Raw genomic sequence first — 19,291 nt, 5'->3', positions numbered from 1 at the left:
TGAGTACTGATTATGTTACCTAGCTTGGATAATGAAATGTCTGCAAGAAAACAAGCAATCTCAGAGAACACCAACAACCCCTTGTTTCCTAAATTCTCTCTTAGTATGTGAGTGATATGTTAGTAATTACTCTAGTTCTGACACTATCCAAAGTAATGTAAATGGTTTCATGCCGGATGATGCACATAATCTTTTTATTATCCAAATAATAAAATCTAATAAATTTTTATTATTATTTATTATTATTATTATTATGTAAGCATTTTTTTTGCTTCTCTCCTTCCTTCCGTCCTTCCATCCATCCATCCATCCATCCTTCCTGAGGCCTAATATTTTACATTGGTCTCCCTAGAATTTATTTTATTGCTGAAAGATGTTTGTATATAGACTACAAAATACATATTTCCTTTACTGGCGATGTCAGTGGGGAGATTTGAAAGTGCTGTATTAAGGAAAGGATTTATCATCTTGTTCTTTCCTTTGCCAATTCACAATTTTATTCTGTTTAGACAGCTGTTTTAAGCATCTTTACATTTGCTTTTTTAGCAACATAAAATCTAAATTCCTAGAAGTCTTTTAAATGCACCCAAAGGCAATACATAGGTATGATTTTACTGAATTTCTACATGATTCAAAGTAGGAAACCAATGTCGTTTTTATAAATAAACTAAAATATCATATTTGTTTTACATTTTAGAAATCTGTAATATGAACAACAGATGACAGCACACATAAAACCTTTTAAAAAAATATATGTTGCTGTAAGTGTAACTCAGGTTTGTGGGATTTTACTTTTTTTTTTTTTGTAACCGATTCTCTGATGCAAAAGAAGTGCCTGCCAATTTATAGTAATATGAACGCAGTTTGCCTTCAATTCTGAACTTGAACTGAGTTTTTCCATGTGATAGTTCACTCCTAATTATTTCAAGCTTTTTTTTTATTTGGGTGCATAATGTAATTAGAAGTATTATAGTATTGCCTTACTACTACTTGTAAATCAGAAATTCTTGCAAATCACCACAAAAGTTTACTCAGCAGTCTTCTTCTCCATAGAGTATTTTATCACTTTCTTCAGTATAGTCTTTGTAGCAAGGTGTCTGCACACAAAATGCATAACACAAGCCTGCATATCTCTCCTTGAGATTTCTATTCACCTAATCTCCTATCTGTGTTCTAAGGTGCCTCGATGTTGGGTGTTCTCTAAGTTTCTTCTAGGACAGGAAAGTAAGTTGTCAGCATCTAGTCTTACTTCTTTGACCTGTAGATGAAGTCAACTACAATGTAGACTTCATTGTCTACATTATAGCAGTGGGGACCCTCCTAGTACTTATAAGGGTCTAGAATGATTGTAACCGGCTAGATCTGGAACATGCTCAATGTCTTGTTTCAGGAGTGAATAATTTAAGATAAGATAACCTTCATTGTTTCTTTTCTTTTTTTTTACTGTGAGCACAACGGCACACATTAAAAATGAAATTCTGTTGCCTGCTCTCAAAATGTATGTCATGCCTGTCATCCTGAAGGAGGATATGCTATGCTAGAGACCTTCGACTTTAACTGCCACTAGCATGCATTCATAACTGACTTTTGAAGTCTTGTCATTCTGTTGTGGTTTAGGGAGACCAAAATATATAAAAATTAAAGTTGAGTAATGCAGAGTTGTTCTTTGTTCCTTGTGATCAGCAATACTATTGTCCTTAAAGCAGCAGCCCTCAACCTCTTGGGTGCCAGGGACAAGGTTCCACGGAGAAAGGCTTTTTTCCATAGAGCAGAGGGGGCATGGTTTTGGATGCTGCCTGAATCCTGCAGATGGGGCTTCGCTTGTTTATGTGGCCCAGTTGCTGGCATGCCACAGACCATTTCTTTGTTTTAAAGCACTATCCATAGGAAGCAGAATTGTATTTCTGGATGCTTGGGTTGGAGTCATGGCCAGAAGAAGCTTTGCCCAGTTTTGGCTAATGTAACAGGAAGTAGGAGAATCTTGTTACAATGGTTCATATTTTAATCTGCCACTAGTGTGGATTGTTTCAATGCATTGCACATAGGGCTGTCTTTAGAGTTTGTTAGTTCAAAATCCAGCAGCCTGCTCTGGGAATGGCATAGTTCTCAGGTATCTTAAGGATATCCCTTTCTGTGTAAAACCAACTTTTATGGTGCATTCCTCCTAGGTGGGAATGCTTAGGGTTTACTCCACATATGAAGTAGGAGGGATATGGACCTTTTTCTATGGTGATCTCTATCTTGTGCAGCAGCCTTTCACAAATCTCAGAGGTTCATGTAGCATCTACCTTGCCATCTTTCAAGAAGCCTTTAGAAATTGAACACTTTCACAGGGCAGTTGAAGCCCAAGGTTCATTGTTAGTGATTTGAGATAGGTATGCTGGGTTTCTGTATTTCTTTTGGTCTTGTCTTGCCCTTGATTCTATTACATGTTGTGTAAATTACTGACAATTTATCCTAACCATAGAAGTGTATAAATTCAACCAGTCAATAAATATGAAAATTATGAAAATGGATGCTTAATAAGTAAAAGAAGGTGTGGATAGGAAGAAAATGTTACAGAAAATAAGGTTGAGAAAGATATTAGGTGCACGGTGGGTAAAAAATATAGTCAGAAGAGCAAGAAAAATTAAGAATAAAAAAAAGTTCAGAATCACAGTGATTGTATCATGACACCCATCCCACCCACCACCATCAGTGGAGACAAAACCATAGAGTGATTTTGTTGGAAAATTGTGTGTGTGTGTGTGTGTGTGTGTGTGTCTAGAGAACGGGGGGGTCACGAATTGTCCTAAAGGTGCTAGTTCCAGGTACTGTATAGTTTTAGATGAAGAAACAATAGACATCATGATTTCCAGAATACTTCACACTCTGAACATGTCAACAGGGGTTGATGAAAGCATAGTATATTTAAAAAATTTAAACATTTCGGAATTTGTGATGTCTACCATTTCTTCATCTGTGTGTGTGTGTGTGTATTTTGATGAGAGCTAAATAAGGATAATATAATGTATAGGTAATCCTCGACCTACATGAGTTCATTTAGTGACTGTTCGAAGATACATCATCACTGAAAAATGTGACATGTTCATTTTTCACACTTTAAATAATTAAGGATCCCTATGGCTATGTTATTAAAATTCAATTGCTTGGTAACTGACTCACATTTACGACAGTTACAGTGTCCCGGGTCATGTGATCACCTTTTGCAACTTTCTGACAAGCAAAGTCAATGGGGAAACCAGATTAACTTAACAACTGTGTTACTAATTTAATAAGTGCAGTGGTTTATTTAACAACTGTGGCAAGAAAGGTTGTAAAATGGAGCAAAACTCACTTAACAGATGTCTCACTTTGCAATAGAGATTTTCAGGTCATTTGTGCTCATAAGTCGAAGACTACATGTTATGCAATGTAATGTAGTATCATAATAAAATAAACTATAGCACAATGTAAACAGAGTTAGAAAGTCTTCTCAAATTGGAAGTAGAGGGGGAACTTTCCTTGCCATTGAATTATAAACTCTAATAGACCTTTCTTTCCTCTCCTCCAAGCTTATTGCATCTGCCCAAACCAGATCCACGAATCCCTGATGAAATGCTTTATGGACGTATGGGGTATTTATCCGCTCTGCTGTTTGTGAACAAACATTTTGGAGAGGAAAAGATCTCTCAATATCACATCCAACAGGTACTCTATCCATTTTGTTTGATATCCTGAGCTACTCAAATACAAATAAGTCCTTAATTTATGACCACAATGAGTTCAAAACTTCCATTGCTGTGCAAGACAGTTGTTAAGTCAGTTTTTGCCCCATATAACAATCTTTCTTGCTTCGGTCGTTAAGTAAAGCGGAGCCACCCCGAGTATTCATAGAAGGACGGCATACAAATCTAATAAATAAATAAAAGCAGTTGCTAAGTTAGTAGCTTAGCAACTCCGAGTCCTCAGAGAGGGGCGGCATACAAATCCCATAAACAAGCATAACTTAAGTGAATCTGGCTTCCCCATTGACTTTACTAGCCAGAAGTTGCGAAAAGTTATCGCAGGACACTGGGACACTGCAAGCATCATAAATACATACCAGTTGCCAAGCACCGGAATTTTGATCAGGAGGCCATGGAGATTCAACTTTGAACAGTCACTAAACAAATGGTTATAAGCAGAGAACTACTTGTATTTATAAATTTCTTCCATGGGTAATAATGCAGCGTTCTAATATCTGCTATCCTTATTTTTTTTTAAACTAATTGGCCAAATTCTCATAAAATTTCCAGATCTATCTGATTAACAAATTCATCAAGATTTGAAGGGGTTTTTTTCTTTTCTTTTGGGGGCAGGGTTGCCTGGAAATATTGTTGCTCACACCTAATCTCCCTCATTTATAGTTTTTTATCAACTAGCATGATAATTGTAAATTAAGAGAGAGAAAATTGAATCCCACTTGGTTGTGAACAGATTAGAGATATAGGTTATGTAATCATTTTATCTGTGAGACTCCTGTGAGTTTCTTAGCAAACTTGATGAAGGGATACTGGAATATTTAAAAGTTCAAGTCCATCCTGCTGTATAAAATACTTAAAATAGATTACTGTCATGCTTTCCCCTTTTATTTATGCCAAATATAAAATTTTGAAGCATAGTCTTTATTATTTCTGATTTTTCCTGTAGGTTTGTGAGGCAACTATGGCATCTGGTGAGAATTTGGCGCATAAGCGGAACTTCACAGCTAAGAGCCCACTCATGTACGAATGGTACCAGGAGTATTACGTAGGAGCAGCCCATGGTCTAGCAGGAATTTATTACTACCTGTTGCAGGTGAGAGGCACTCTGCAGTAAGGAAAAAGTATGTTTAGAAGAGTACAGCCATTCATGGCTTAGAAATGGCACAAGTGGTAAAATAAAACTGTGAGAGTTTCCAAATGGGAATATTCTTTTTAGTTTTATATTTATATTTAGTTCATCACCATAGAACAGGAAGAGCACTTGCAGAGCCGCTGCCCTGACTGTGGTTTGGAAGCTGCAGAGCCGGAGTTTGGGAGAGAAAAAGAAAGAAAGACGTCTGCTGCTTCTGTTTTGGCTGCCCGCAAGGAAAGCAGAAGAAGTCTTTCTTTCTCTTCCCCCAACTCTGGCTCTGCGGCATGCAAACCTCAGCCAGGGCAGCAGCTGCTCTGCAAGTGCGCTTTCTACTCTATGGTGATGGTCATTGACGGCCTCTCCTTCCCCCCCTGCTCCTCTCCACTCCAATCTCCCTGCAATCTCCCCACCTGAGCGCTGACAGACCAGAGCACCCATCGCCACGCCCAGGAAGCCCCTTGGCCTTGGGAGTCATCAGACAGGAGGGCAACTGAGCCAGACTCATCCTGGGGAGAGGAGCCTCACAGGACCCTTGCCTGCACTCCCTTCCATAGGCCCTGCTTACTCTTCCCAGAAGCCCGGCAGTGAGACATCAGGCAGCCCTGACAGACACAGGGTGAACTGCGGAACAGAGAGGCCCTCACTGCAAGGTTGCCTAGCATTCTGGGCAGCGCTGGGGCTTGCAAGAGTGCCCTGAAAATATCCCCAGGCACCCATAGAGACAGAATTCCTGGTCCTCGCATGATCAGCTGATCAGTGGGCCATGTTAAGGGACCCAGCAGCCTTGAGGTGGCCAAGGAAAGGAAGGGCTGCCTTGGCCACCCCTTCACTGGGGTTTATTTTCAGCAGAGGGTGTATATTTATGCCCACCTGAAAAACCAGCCTTGGCCATATTTTCAGGACATGTCCTATTTTCAGGGAAACACAGAGGTGGGCTATTGCCCGGACAGGAGAGGGGGGACGCAGTGGGGTAGTGAAAATGGAACTCCATCTCAGAACACCCAATTTGCACTGAAAGATGTTGAAAGAAAATGCAGGGCATCCTGCATAAGCCACGTCCACAGTGCAGTAGTAAAAATTTTGGTAGCCCTTCACTAGGGAAACATGATATGACTTGATAGTACTCTTCTGAATTATGATACTCCTTTTTAATAAAATAAATCTGTCACTTTAATTTGTTACTAGGTTTTGAGAACATGGGCATGTATATCTTATATTTAATGTTTGGAATATTTTACAGTCCCCTCCAGAGTCAGACGATTTAGGGGCAGTTGCATCTTTTATATTTTTAAAGCCATGATTTACCAGATGAAGTAGCATCTTATTACTGATTTAAGATCATGTGTATTTTCTTATTTCAGCCTGGTCTTGGCGTGAATCAAGCAAAGTTGCATAGCATGGTCAAGCCAAGTGTGGATTACATATGTCAGTTAAAGTTTGTCTCTGGTAATTACCCACCCTGCATCGGTGACAACAGAGATTTGTTGGTCCATTGGTGCCATGGTGCACCCGGTGTTATCTACATGCTCCTTCAGGCCTATAAGGTAGGTAGTAACAGTTAGACAACCAAACAAGATTTTATCCCTTCCTGTCAGATTGTTTAATATTTCTATTTTAACTGAAATGGATATTATGTGTCCCTGCCAATCATTTTGATGGCCTTACTGTTGTGTAATAGTGACAGGTGGAAGTGACATTCTCCACTGCACTGCTCAGAGAGTCCAACGTGGGTAGTACTTCAGTCTTATTGGTAGGAACTGAGTTAGAAATTAGCATAATTAACATGTCCCGCCCACCACTGCCCCCTCTTAGCCAGTTTTAAAAACTCAGTTCATAGAGTAGGGACATATGAGTTTTGTTCTCCTTGTTAAATAAAATTTTTACACTAATAATTGTTTCTCCTTTTTTTCTCCTTTTCTACAGGAAGAAGACAGAGTTCCTGGGAATGAGAGCCTCTGCCCTCTGGGGTATAGTTCTCCAACTTGTTAATCCCTGAGAGGCCTCTGCTCTCTGGAGTATTGCCTTGCTGACAGGGTTCGCTGGTATGGGGTCCCTGACGCCCGCGATCATAACCCCCTTGTCCAATTGCCCTCCTGGACACCCAGCACAAACAGACACCTCCAGGTTCGGCTCCGGCCGTCAGAGAGGAGCCGCGGCCCCCCAGCTTGCCACGAGGAACTTCATCAGCTGTGAGGCGGCTTTAGCAGCAGCGGCTAGCGGCGCAGCAGCAAGGAAAAGCCTCAGATTGCCGCGGGGATCCTAAACAGCTGTAGGGCGGCTTTGGAAGCGGGGCAGCGGCAAGGGAAGCCCCGGATTGCCACGGGGAGCATAATCAGCTGCAAGGCGGCTTTTGGAAGCGGCGCTCAAGCGGCTAGCGCCAGGCAGCCCTAAACGGCCGATCGAGCCCCCCCCCCAAAAAAAGGGGGGGAAAGGTATCAGCTGGGAAGCGGCAGGGGAAAGAAGCCGTTTTTACAAACCGGGAGAGTTTTCTTACCTCCTAAGCCGGCACTGGGCAGGTTATTGGACTGGAGTGTCTTTTCCCGCCATAATTCGCTCCCCGAGCTACGTCACGGCCGTCATCTTGGGACAGTGAGAAGGCAAATTCAGCCTCTCACGGGCGGCCATTTTGGAAGGGCATGACCAGGAGCTAAGGGCCTAGACCACGCCCTCCTGAACCAATCAGGGCTCCAGACAGCTATGACGCTATAATTGGGCGACACTAAGCTGAATCATTCACAGAGAGGGTTTGCATTGAAAGGCTGCCCAACTGCAATTATTGTGAGTAATTACTGACTCAGAGATGTCGCAGTTACCCCAGAGCAATACCGGTGAACCGGCTGCCCCCTCAATTAGTAAGGGGAAGGAGAAACCTCACAGTAGCAAATCTAAGGGCAAATCATCACAATCAGCAACAGCCCTCAAGGAGGCTGAGAAAAAGATCAAGGCCCTAGAGGCCCAGCTGGAAATGAGTAAGTCCAGGCAAGGACCTAGCCCCTCCAGTATTTTTCCCACTCAGCACCTGAGCCCCTCGGTCACTGAAGCACCATTAGAGGGCATGCTACTCTCTGGGACAGGGGGATTATCACCAGATCGCCCCTTGAGCGCCCCCCATCACAAGGGGGTCAGGGGACAGAGTGGTCTAGACAGGCTATTCAACCAAGGCCACAAACCACTCAGGCTGCAACATTTACTCCAACTGCAGCGGGCCTTAGAGGACCCACAGACAATTGGCAAACAATGTCTCCATCCTTGCAAGACATGATTGCCTCAGCATATTCACAAGGCATTGCAGTGGGCGCCCAGCAGAGGCCTTCACCACTTCCTAGGCCTAACAGACAGAACCCTTGGACTGTGCCAGAGGTAGCCACATCTGTTCAGGACTCCTTCCATTAAGAACAGGACCTGGGGGAGATGCCCATGGATCAGGAGGATGAACTCTCAGGAGATGAGGCCACCTTACCTGAGCAACCTCCACTGGCAGGCCTTTTCAAGCAGTCTCTTTTCAGAGTTTTGCTGAGTAAGGCTAAGGCCACCTTGACTCCTGACAACTCAGCAAAGCCAGCAGTCCAGGAGGTGGGCATCATGCCAGCAGCTAGGCTCATCAACGAGCCCCAGAGGGAGTCTGAGCACCTCCCTGCAATTCCTATATTTGCAGAAAACATCAAAAAGCCCTGGCAGCAGCCAACTGCAGCCCTAGGACCATCAGCCTGGGACAGGAAATTCTATACTTTCGACCCGGAGGTGGAGGATTTGCTCCAGTATCCTACGGTGGATACCCCGGTGACGTCCTTGATGTCCAATGCTGTAGTGCCATCAGACATGGCAGATGGGCTGAAACCGGATGATAGGAAAGCGGAGAATATGACCAGAAGAATGCACTTGTTGACAGCCTGGTGTCTCAGAGCGGCATCGGCCGCATCTTTCTTTAACAGGGCCTCCATCCTATGGTTAAAGGACATGCTAACCAGACTAGGCCCGGAGGATGCCAGGCTCCGCCAAGATGTGAATAAATTGATTGCCACTACAGAATTCTCCGCGGATGCCACCTTAGCGGCAGCAAGGTTCTCCTCCCGCACCTTGGCATCAAACCTATCAGCCCGACGCCTGCTTTGGCTCCGTTCGTGGCAGGCAGACGCCAAGTCGAAATGGCGTCTCGCTGCGGCCCCGTATCAGGGCTCCAAACTCTTCGGGGAATCCCTGGACTCGGTTCTTGTTGAGGACCGGGATAAGAAGAAAGTCTTACCACGATCTGCAAGGCGTCAGAACAGGCGGGGAGCCCCTTATTACCGAAGGCAGTCCTTTCGTTCAGACACCACCTCGGCTGCATCCCCGGCCTCAAGACCCTATGGACAAGGGACTTATAATCCCACCTATCATACTGATCGAGGAGGCTATGGGAGCAGGGGCCAACAGTTCCAGCAATCCCGTAGACCATTTCGAGGAGGTAACCGGGGAGGCTACCGAAAACAGAGATGACTCCTCCCAGGACACTCCCATAGGTGGGCGCCTGCAGTGCTTCACCGACTTTTGGGAGTCCATCTCCACAGACGTTTGGGCTTTGGACTCCATAGCTCAGGGTCTGCAACTAAGATTTCTCCACCGCCCTCCCGGCAGATTTATAGAAACCTCATTGCGGCAACCACAAAAGAGATCCATCATCCTGCAGGAGGTCCAACACCTCCTAGACATAGGAGCAATAGAGCATGTACCAGCGCATCAGCAGATGCTAGGGTTCTATTCCATTGTGTTTGTGGTCCCCAAGTCTTCCGGCGGCTGCCGTCTCATTTTGAACCTGAAGCAACTGAACCTTTACATCAGGTACCAACGCTTCAAGATGCATTCCCTGCACACTATACTGGCATCTATCCGACACCGGGACTGGATGACCTCCATCGACCTCAAGGAGGCATACCTCCATGTCCCGGTCCATCCGCAACATCGACAGTTTCTCCGCTTCTCTCTTCTCAACCAGCATTTCCAGTACAGGGCCATGCCCTTCGGTTTGTCCTCCGCCCCGAGGACATTCACCAAGATTTTGGACACTTTAACAGCGAGTCTCAGGGCTCAATCCATCCGTCTTCTAGCATACCTAGACGACATTATCATTCTCTCCAGAAGCCCTCAGCAAGCCAGGCAAGACCTGGCCAGGACAATAGATGCGCTAGAGAGGGCAGGTTTCACCATCCACCGAGCCAAGAGTCATCTAGAGCCAACTATGTGTTTGCTCCATCTGGGCGCCATAATAGATTCCTCAACAGGCCTCGTCTTCCTCTCATCAGAGAGGAGGCAGAAGATACGGGCACTAGTTCGTTCCGTCTCACGTCACAGCAGGACCTCCCTAGCACAGCTGTCACAACTACTAGGGATGTTCATCTCCTGCATCAACATCATTCCTTGGGCTCGGCTTCACGCTCGCCCCCTCCAATGGTACCTCCTTCCCTTCCAAAAGGCTCGTCTCAGCAATTCAAAAAGAAAAGTGCACCTGACCACGACAGTTCGACTTTCCCTCCCGTGGTGGACCTCACCAGCCATCTCCAAGGGCTCCCCCTTCTTGCCTCACCAGGAGGTAACGATAACCACCGACGCAAGTCTTTCTGGCTGGGGGGCACACTCAAGGGGACAAGTGGCCCAGGGCAGGTGGTCCCCAGAGGACTTGGGGGACCCCAATATCAACAGACTGGAGTTACGAGCAGTATTCAACGCTCTACAGGCATTCACGGACATGGTAAGGAACCAACATGTCCTAATCTTAACGGACAACGTAGCGACAAGAGCACATGTGAACCACCAAGGTGGCACTCGCTCAGGCCGCCTGATGCAGGAGGCCCACGGGCTAATGTCATGGGCAGAGAGACACCTAGCATCGATCCGAGCGGAGCATATTTCAGGGATAGAAAACACCCAGGCGGATTGGTTGAGCCGCACGACTATCGACCCCGGGGAATGGACATTGAACCCGGAGGCGTTCCAACTGATAGTCCAGAGGTACGGTGTACCGGTAGCGGACCTCTTTGCCACACAACACAACCGGCAGTTACCACGGTTTTTCTCCCCATTTCTGACACCAGAGGCCGAGCAGGTCAATGCACTGCTATCACCATGGCCCAAAGGGCTTCTCTACGCTTTCCCTCCAGTCTGTCTATTGCACAAAGTGGTGGCCAAGATTCTTTCCGAGGAGGCGGACGTTCTCCTCGTAGCCCCATACTGGCCCAGGCGCCCTTGGTTTGCCGACCTCATGGGACTGTCAACCTTACCACCATGGAGAATCCCGCTCCAGCACCTAGTCCTAACACAGGGATCCATCGTGCATCCAGACCAACAGTGGTGGAAACTTGCCGTGTGGAGATTGAAGGGAACCGCCTGAGGGAGAATCAGCTTCCAGAAAGTGTCATTAACACCATTCAGGCAGCACGGCGACCATCAACGACACGTATTTATCAGGCTACCTGGGCGGCATACTGCACCTTTTGCAGGGCCCAGCGCATCACACCCTCATCATCCTCAGTACGGCATCTTCTGGAATTTCTCCAGAAAGGACTAGACCAGGGGTTGGCGCCCAACACACTCCGCCGACAGTTGGCGGCTATAGCGACAATCCTTCGTCCAGACCCGTTTTCCCCAATCTCTCATCACCCTTGGGTGAAGGACTTCCTACGAGGAGTGGCAAACCTGTCTCCTCCTGTCATACACCACTTTCCATCCTGGGACTTACCGTTGGTTCTAAGGGCACTAACAGCACCTTTGAACCTTTGAGAGAGGTATCACTTCGTTTTCTTTCAGTCAAGGTGGCTTTCCTAGTCGCCATCACCTCCGCCCGCAGGGTGTCGGAGCTTGCAGCACTATCGGTTCGGCCGGACCTTTGTGTGTTTCATCCGGATAAAGTTACTCTAAGACTGGACCCCTGTTTTCTCCCCAAAGTTAACACCAGGTTTCACAGGGCCCAGGACATTATCCTCCCAGATTTCTGCACCCATGGCTCTCACCCATCAGAGCTGCGGTGGCATAAGGTGGACGTTAGAAGAGCAGTTAAGATTTATATCCGCCGCACTAGCACCTTTCGGAAGTCGGAGGCCCTCTTCGTATCCTTTCTCCCATCTTCAATGGGGGGAAAAGTTTCATCTAAGACCATCAGCAGATGGATCAGGACTTGTATCATCGAGGCTTATCGAACCACAGCGACGCCATTACCGGGTAGAATTACAGCCCACTCTACCAGAAGCGCGGCTGCCTCAGCCGCTTGGACTACTCAAGCGCCACTAGAGGACATTTGCAGGGCAGTGACCTGGGCTGCCCCTACAACCTTTATCAGGCATTACCGTATAGACTCCTTTGCTTCAACGGAGGCAGCCTTCGGCAGAAGAGTGCTACAGGGAGTTTGTGTTCCTGCGCCCCTGGTCCAGCCGATCCCTCCCTGAAGTGTGGCTTGGGTATATCCCACGTTGGACTCTCTGAGCAGTGCAGTGGAGAAGAACCGTTGAACTTACCTGAACGGTCTTCTCGCTGCACTGCGAAGAGAGTCCAAACCCGCCCGGCCTTTTTTGGCCCAGGTGCACAGTTTCCTTGAGGTTACAGTTGTTAAATAAAGTTGTTGTTCCTTTACTATTCCTTCGTTTTTATCACTGGCTAAGAGGGGGCAGTGGTGGGCGGGACATGTTAATTATGCTAATTTCTAACTCAGTTCCTACCAATAAGACTGAAGTACTACCCACGTTGGACTCTCTTCGCAGTGCAGCGAGAAGACCGTTCAGGTAAGTTCAACGGTTCTTTCTTCCATTTATTGCTCAAGAGATATTTTCAAAGAAAATGACAGTCAGAAGAATCAGAATAGAAGTAAAAGAAACCTTGGAGGTCTTTTAGTACAGCCCCGTGCTCAAGCAGGAGATCCTATACTATCTCAGACAAGTGGCTGTCCAGTCTCTTCTTAAAACCTCCAATGATGAAGCACCCACAACTTCTGAAGGCAAGTTGTCCCACTGGTTAACCGTCCTGACTATTAGGAAGTGTTAGTTTCTGTTCACTGTTTCTTGTCCTGCCCTCTGGTGCTATAGAAAATAAATTGACCCCTTCCCCTTCTCAAATACAGTGATATCACGTCTTACAAACCCCTTGTCATACAAGCTTTTTGAGATACAAACCCAGGGTTTAAGATTTTTTTGCCTCTTCTTCCAAACTATTTTCACCTTACAAACCCAAGCCCCGCCTCCGGACTTTGTTGCCAGCGAAGCACCCATTTTTGCGCTGCTGGGATTTCCCTGAGGCTCCCCTCCATGGGAAACACCACCTCTGGACTTCCGTGTTTTTGCGATGCTGCAGGGGAATCCCAGCGAGGGGAATCCCAGCGAGGGGAATCCCAGCGAGGGGAGTCTCAGTGAAATTGCAGCAACACAAAAACACGGAAGTCCAGAGGTGGGGTTTCGAGGACTTCTGTGTTTTTGCGATGCCGCAATTTCGCTGAGGCTCTCCTCACTGGGAAACCCCACCTCTGGACTTCCATTGCCCGCAAAGCACCCATTTTTGCGCTGCTGGGATTCACCTGCTGGGATTCCTCTGCAGCATCACAAAAACACGGAAGTCCGGAGGTGGGGTTTCCCATAGAGGGGAGCCTCAGGGGAACCCCAGCAGCACAAAAACGGGCGCTTTGGCTGGCAAAAGAGGTGAGTTTTGGGCTTGCACGCATTAATCGCTTTTCCATTGATTCCTATGGGAAACATTGTTTCGTCTTACAAACCTTTCACCTTACAAACCTCATCCCAGAACCAATTAAGTTCGTAAGATGAGGTATCATTGTACAGGAATACTGCTATCATGCCCCGCCCCCCCCTCGAGTCATTCTTTTCTTCAGACAAGCCAAACCCAAATCCTACAATCATTCTTCATGTGTTTTAATCTCCAGGTCTTTAATCGTTACTCTTTACAAATTTCCAAAGTCTCAACATCTTTTTTGTAATATGGTAGCCAAAACTGGATGCAGTATTGCAAGTATGGTCTTACTAAGGCTTCACAATACATGTAATTTTGATTCTGTGCCATTATATTTATACCACCAAGGATTCTATCAGATTTTTTGGCGGCTGCTGCACACTGCTGTTGCACTGTTGTTCATGTTTAAGTGAACATCCATTAGGACTAGAAGATCCCTCTCACAGTTACTGATTTTGAACCAGGTTTTACCTAATCTGTACCTTTGGTTTTTCCTGCCCAGATGTAAAACCTTGCTCTTCTCCACATTAAATTTCATTTTGTTGGATAAGGCCCATTGTTCAAGTTGTCCAGATCTTTTTGGATATTGAGTTTGTCTTCTGGAGTGTTAGATAATCCTGCTAGTTTGGTGTCATCTACAATTTTGAAGAGTTCCCCTTCTATTCCTTATCTAAGTCATTTATGAAGATATGGAAGAGTACTGGGCCTAAGACAGAACCTTGTGGTATCCCACTGTTTCCTTCCTTCCATGTAGATGTAATACAATTAATGACTACATGTTGAGTTTGGTTTGTCAGCCAAATGCAAATCCATTTGGTGGTGATGCTGTCTAGCGCACATTTTTTCTAGTTTATGAAGAAGTAAGTTGTGGTCTACTTTGCCAAATGCCTTGCTGAAATTTAAATATACTGTGTCTACCGTATTTTCCCAATCTACTAATTTAGTCACTTTATCAAAGAATGAAAGATTGATTTGACATGATCTGTTTTTAACAACCCGTGCTGGCTACCAGTTATAACTTTGTTTCTAATTGTTCACAGATCTGATTTTTTATTATCTTTTCCAGTATCTCCCCACATTAAGCTGGTTAGTCTCTAGTTTCCTGGGTCTGGTTTTTTTTTTTGGGGGGGGGGTTGTGTTTGTGTAGTTTTCCTTTGATAGTTCCCTGGTGCTCCAAGATTTTTTAAATATATTATGTAATTATTTTAAGATAACATCTGCCAGCTCCTTCAGAACTCTGGGATGTAATTCATCAGGTCCCAGTGATATGTATTCATCAAGGTCAGACAGGTATTCTCTTATCATTTTATTGCTTATTTTAATGTTTCTTTCTAGTTTGACTTTTACAGTTATGATTTTGACAGGTTAGCTATAATTTCTTTTTGTGTGAAGGCTGAATGCAAATAATGGGTTAAGCAGTTCTGCTTTCTCTCTACTGCCTGATACTTTCTTGCCATCTTCTCTCTCTAAAGAACCAACTTGTTTCCTTGGCTTTTTTCTTGTTATTTACAATATATGTTGAATTTTTTGTTATTATCTTTGAGTTTTTTGTAAGTTTTTGTTTATTCTGAACCTTTGCTTTTCTGACTTCATCTTTGCAGATTTGGGCTATCTGTTGCTATTCTGTCTTAGTTACAAGTAAAACTCAAAAAATTAGAATATCATGCAAACATTCGTTTATTTTAGTAAGGTAACTTAAAAGGGGAAACTTAATATATGGGGCATTGCCAAGAGAAAGATGAGAGACATTAGACCGAACAATGCAGAAGAGCTGAAGTCTGCTATTGAAGCATCCTGGCCTTCCATAATACCTCAGCAGTGCCACAGGCTGATAGCTTCTCTGCCACACTGCATTGAGGCAGTAGTAGCTGCAGAAGGGGCCCAAACCAAGTTCTGAATACATATGCATGCTAATACTTTTAAGATGTCCAATACTGCTCTATGTAGAATCCTTTTTTTTTTTTTTTTTGGGGGGGGTGGGTAAATTTTTAAAAATTTATTCTCCACACAAACTTCTTCAATACATTTAAAAATACTTTCATATTATAATAGAAAAAGTATTGAGTTAGTACATTCTTTATAGTTAATATTCCCCCCAAAAGTTATAAGTTCCAAATTAATTACTTTCGGTGTCAATCCAACCTCCCCAACCTTGACCTCTAATTTTGTCATTTAGATATCTAATTTTCGTCTAATTGAATTCAGGCTTAATTTTTTTAAAACCTTATTAAAATAATATCCTTCTCCTTTAATACTTCAGATATGCTATAGTGTCTAGTCGTCCTCCTTATGTATTCTCAAAAACCCTTATAAGAGAAAATACTTTATCAACTATGAATAATAAAAAAGAGAAATTATAGTTTAAAAAAGGGAAAGAAAAGAGCAAAGGAAAAAAAGAAAAAAGAAAAAGCCAAATAAACAAAAAGAAAATCAAACTATTATTATACCAGTATTATAAAAATATAAAGATTAACCAGACCTTTATTTTAAATGTTCAATTAATAATCATCTTTATCACTTGTAAAAGGAAAACAATCTGCCCAGCCTCATTGCATCAAGGACAAGTTCAGTGAACAATAAGTCCAACCAAATCACCAGCAGATGTCATCAGCATGCAATCATGGTTACTCCCAATTCTTCAATTCTGTCTTCTATAATCACTTTGAAATTTAAATTGTGCTAATTCTAAAAATCCAGTCTTGTGTTCCCAACTTCCACAGATAAAAGCAATTTGTAAAGTTCTTGGGTTTTTAAATAAATTTTAAAGTTCATTTAAATGCCGAATAATATACCCAAAAATAGTACAGCTGCAGCCATTTCTGCTTCTGCCCCACTTCTGAAACTCCCTTCCAGGGAGGTTCCAGGCCGATCTGACAGGAATCGGCACCTCCAAACAGCTGGGATTCAGCATCCCCCCCTGAGCACGAAGAAGAAGCCATCTCGCCATGGTGCTGACCATGCCCTTCTCCTAGAATCCTTTTTTAAAATTGATCACATGTAATATTCTAATTTTCTGAGATGGGGGATTTGGGGTTTTCATGAGCTGTGCCCCATAATCATCACAATTATGACAAATCACAGCTTGAACTATCTTGCCTTGCATGTTATGAGTCTCTTTCATATATTACATTTCACCTTTTAAGTTGCATTACTGAAAAAAATGAACTTTTGCACGATATTCTACAATATTCTCGTAATTTTTGAGTTTCACTTGTATATCTCTCTCTTACCATTTTTCGTACTTATCCGTTTTATCTTTCAGTTTATCAGAGCGATCTTTGTGCAATCATACTGATTTCTTCTTGGATTTCTTGTTTTTCTTTTTCAGTGGTATTATTTTTGACTGGGCTTTTATGATCATATTTTTCAGTGTTGCCCATGTTTTCCGTTCTTGCTCCAGAGAGAGAGTAAATGATCACTAATTAGCAAGAATATGTTGAGCCTTTTCTGTTTCATCCTTGAATGATGGAAGAAACTGCCAATAATAAGTAAAAGAACAAAATGTTGCTTGTTTTTTCAGATGTTTGGGGAACAGAAGTACTTCAGTGATGCCTTGCAATGTGCTGATGTGATATGGCAGTGGGGGTTGCTTAAGAAAGGATACGGGCTGTGCCATGGTACTGCAGGCAATGCATATGCCTTCCTGGCATTGTACAATCTTACTCAAGACATGAAATATCTCTACAGAGCTTGCAAGGTGAGCACATGTATATATGGGACAAGGTGCCTAGCTTGGCCTGCAGAAAAATTAACCAGACAGACAAAATGTAAATGACTACTTCACACAACTTCGATTATCTGCTTTGAAAGGCTGGAAAATGGACTGTCTTATTCTTATTTTATCTGGATTTTTTTTTTTAAAAAACAACAACCTCAAACTATTGGGGGGAAAGTAACAAATTGCTTGAGATTGAGATCTGCAGAACTTCTGAACTGCTATCCTTATTACTTTTTTTTTTGTTGCAAATATTCAAAACACAGTTTACCATTGGAAAGTTGTTTATATTGCAAATTTCCTACACCAAAGCCATTTTTCTCAATCTTATCATTTCCCTGTTAGTCACAGAACTTAAAGTGAGGTTACCTGTTTTTCTTTTCTTTTTCCTTATTAGTCACAGGCCTTGAATTTTGGTGGTGATAATTGAAATTTATAGTCAATATTCCATGCCTTTTGTAGGAGAAAGAGGTGACATTTACCATTTACTCTATTTTCTACAGCCCTTTCAATCTTAAATAAAAACCTGCTCTGGAGGATATGAGACCTTCTAGTACCGTGTTTCTCGAGATAAATCTAGGTTAATTGAACTTAAATTCTCAAATTCTAAGGCTTGAAGTCCACCCATCTTAAAGTTCAAGAATAAGAAGGATTAGGAGCCTGAATGTGAAAAAAACCCTCAGCCTTCTTATCTAATCTGCCTATTCTAAACTTTTGGCTCAGAAGGCTTGGATTTGCACCAAAAGGTGTTTCTTCCCTCCAAAGCACAACCTGAGTTTCTTTTGCCAGACATTTTTTGAGTTTTTTCAGTTAAACTGTGACTGTTAAAATATTTGCAAAAGGAGATTAGAAAAATCCTGCAAATATTACAAAACACCTGCAAATACAGGGGGTGGACAAAAACATACAAACACCTTTAAAAATCATCGAAATATCTTTTAACATGGTGTTGGTCCCCCTTTTGCGGCAAATACAGCCTCAATTCTCCAAGGTATTGATTCATACAAATTGTGAATTGTTTCCAAAGGAATTTTAGCCAATACTTCAGTTAAAGCACCCTCCAGTTCCTTTAGAGACGATGGTGGTGGAAATTGACTTCTTACTTGAATCTCTAAAATCGACCATAAATTCTCAATATTGTTGAGGTCTGGTAATTGTGGTGGTCAGATGAGATGCTGAACTTCATTAGGATGTTCCTCGTGCCATTCTTTAACAGTTCTTGCTCTATGGATTGGTTCATTATCATCTTGAAAGATGGCATCCCCCTCTGGAAACAGTTCTTGAACCATAGGATGAATTTGGTCGACCAAAATTCCTAAATAGTGATGGCTGTTAATTCTTCCATGAAGGGAAATCATTGGCCCGGTGGATTTCCAAGAAATAGCGTCCCAGATCATCACTGAACCCCCGCCATGTTTGACGGTTAGGAGAAGGCAGTCTGGATGAAATTATTCTTTTGGTTGTCTCCAAACATAAACACGGCCGAAGGTTGGAAAAATGGTAAACGATGATTCGTCAGAGAAAATCACATTTTGCCACTGCTCAAGGGACCATTTCTGGTGGTTTCTACACTTTTATACTTTGAAAAATTTGTCTTTGAGCGCAGAGGTTTTCTAATTGCAGCTCTTCTGGGGAATCCAGATTAAAATTTTATTGATGGTCAAAGACCATCAATATAATATTAATAATAATTAAAAGGAAAAAGAACAGGAAACAGGACTTTTGTCTGAGCAACCAAGATTGACCCATTATAACTATACAAGAGATGTAGAAATCTCGCTATGAAGACACACATTTGCGACGAATCCCCACTGCTGCTACGCAGAATCTGGCCATCTGTGCCATAATCCTGGCCTGCTCATCCCCAAGCAACCACCGGAGATAGGCAACATCCGAGCGGCCATGATATCCCTCAATAAGTGGTAGAATATGCTTTCTCCTAATGTCAGTGTAAAAGGAGAATCCAGATTTCTGAAGCTCCCTTCAAACAGTTTTTGTGGAAACTGGGTTCTGTATGTG

General features: G+C 43.3%; 1 protein-coding gene across 2 annotated transcripts in view; it reads left to right on the top strand.

Moving 5' to 3' along the window:
• The window catches only part of LANCL1 (LanC like glutathione S-transferase 1), a 52,660-nt gene that overhangs the window by 27,298 nt on the left and 6,071 nt on the right, over nt 1–19,291 (top strand). For both annotated transcript variants that reach the window (XM_070732173.1, XM_070732172.1), the window contains exons 5-8: nt 3,555–3,690; nt 4,672–4,818; nt 6,219–6,401; nt 17,078–17,254. In XM_070732173.1, the coding sequence (XP_070588274.1) occupies nt 3,555–3,690; nt 4,672–4,818; nt 6,219–6,401; nt 17,078–17,254 (643 nt within the window). The remainder of the gene's footprint in view (nt 1–3,554; nt 3,691–4,671; nt 4,819–6,218; nt 6,402–17,077; nt 17,255–19,291) is intronic.

Source organism: Erythrolamprus reginae, chromosome 1 (assembly GCF_031021105.1).
Source record: "Erythrolamprus reginae isolate rEryReg1 chromosome 1, rEryReg1.hap1, whole genome shotgun sequence".
Classification (NCBI taxonomy): domain Eukaryota; kingdom Metazoa; phylum Chordata; class Lepidosauria; order Squamata; family Dipsadidae; genus Erythrolamprus; species Erythrolamprus reginae.
The sequence above is the reverse complement of the archived record's forward strand: the minus strand, read 5'-3'. Positions and strand labels throughout refer to the sequence as shown.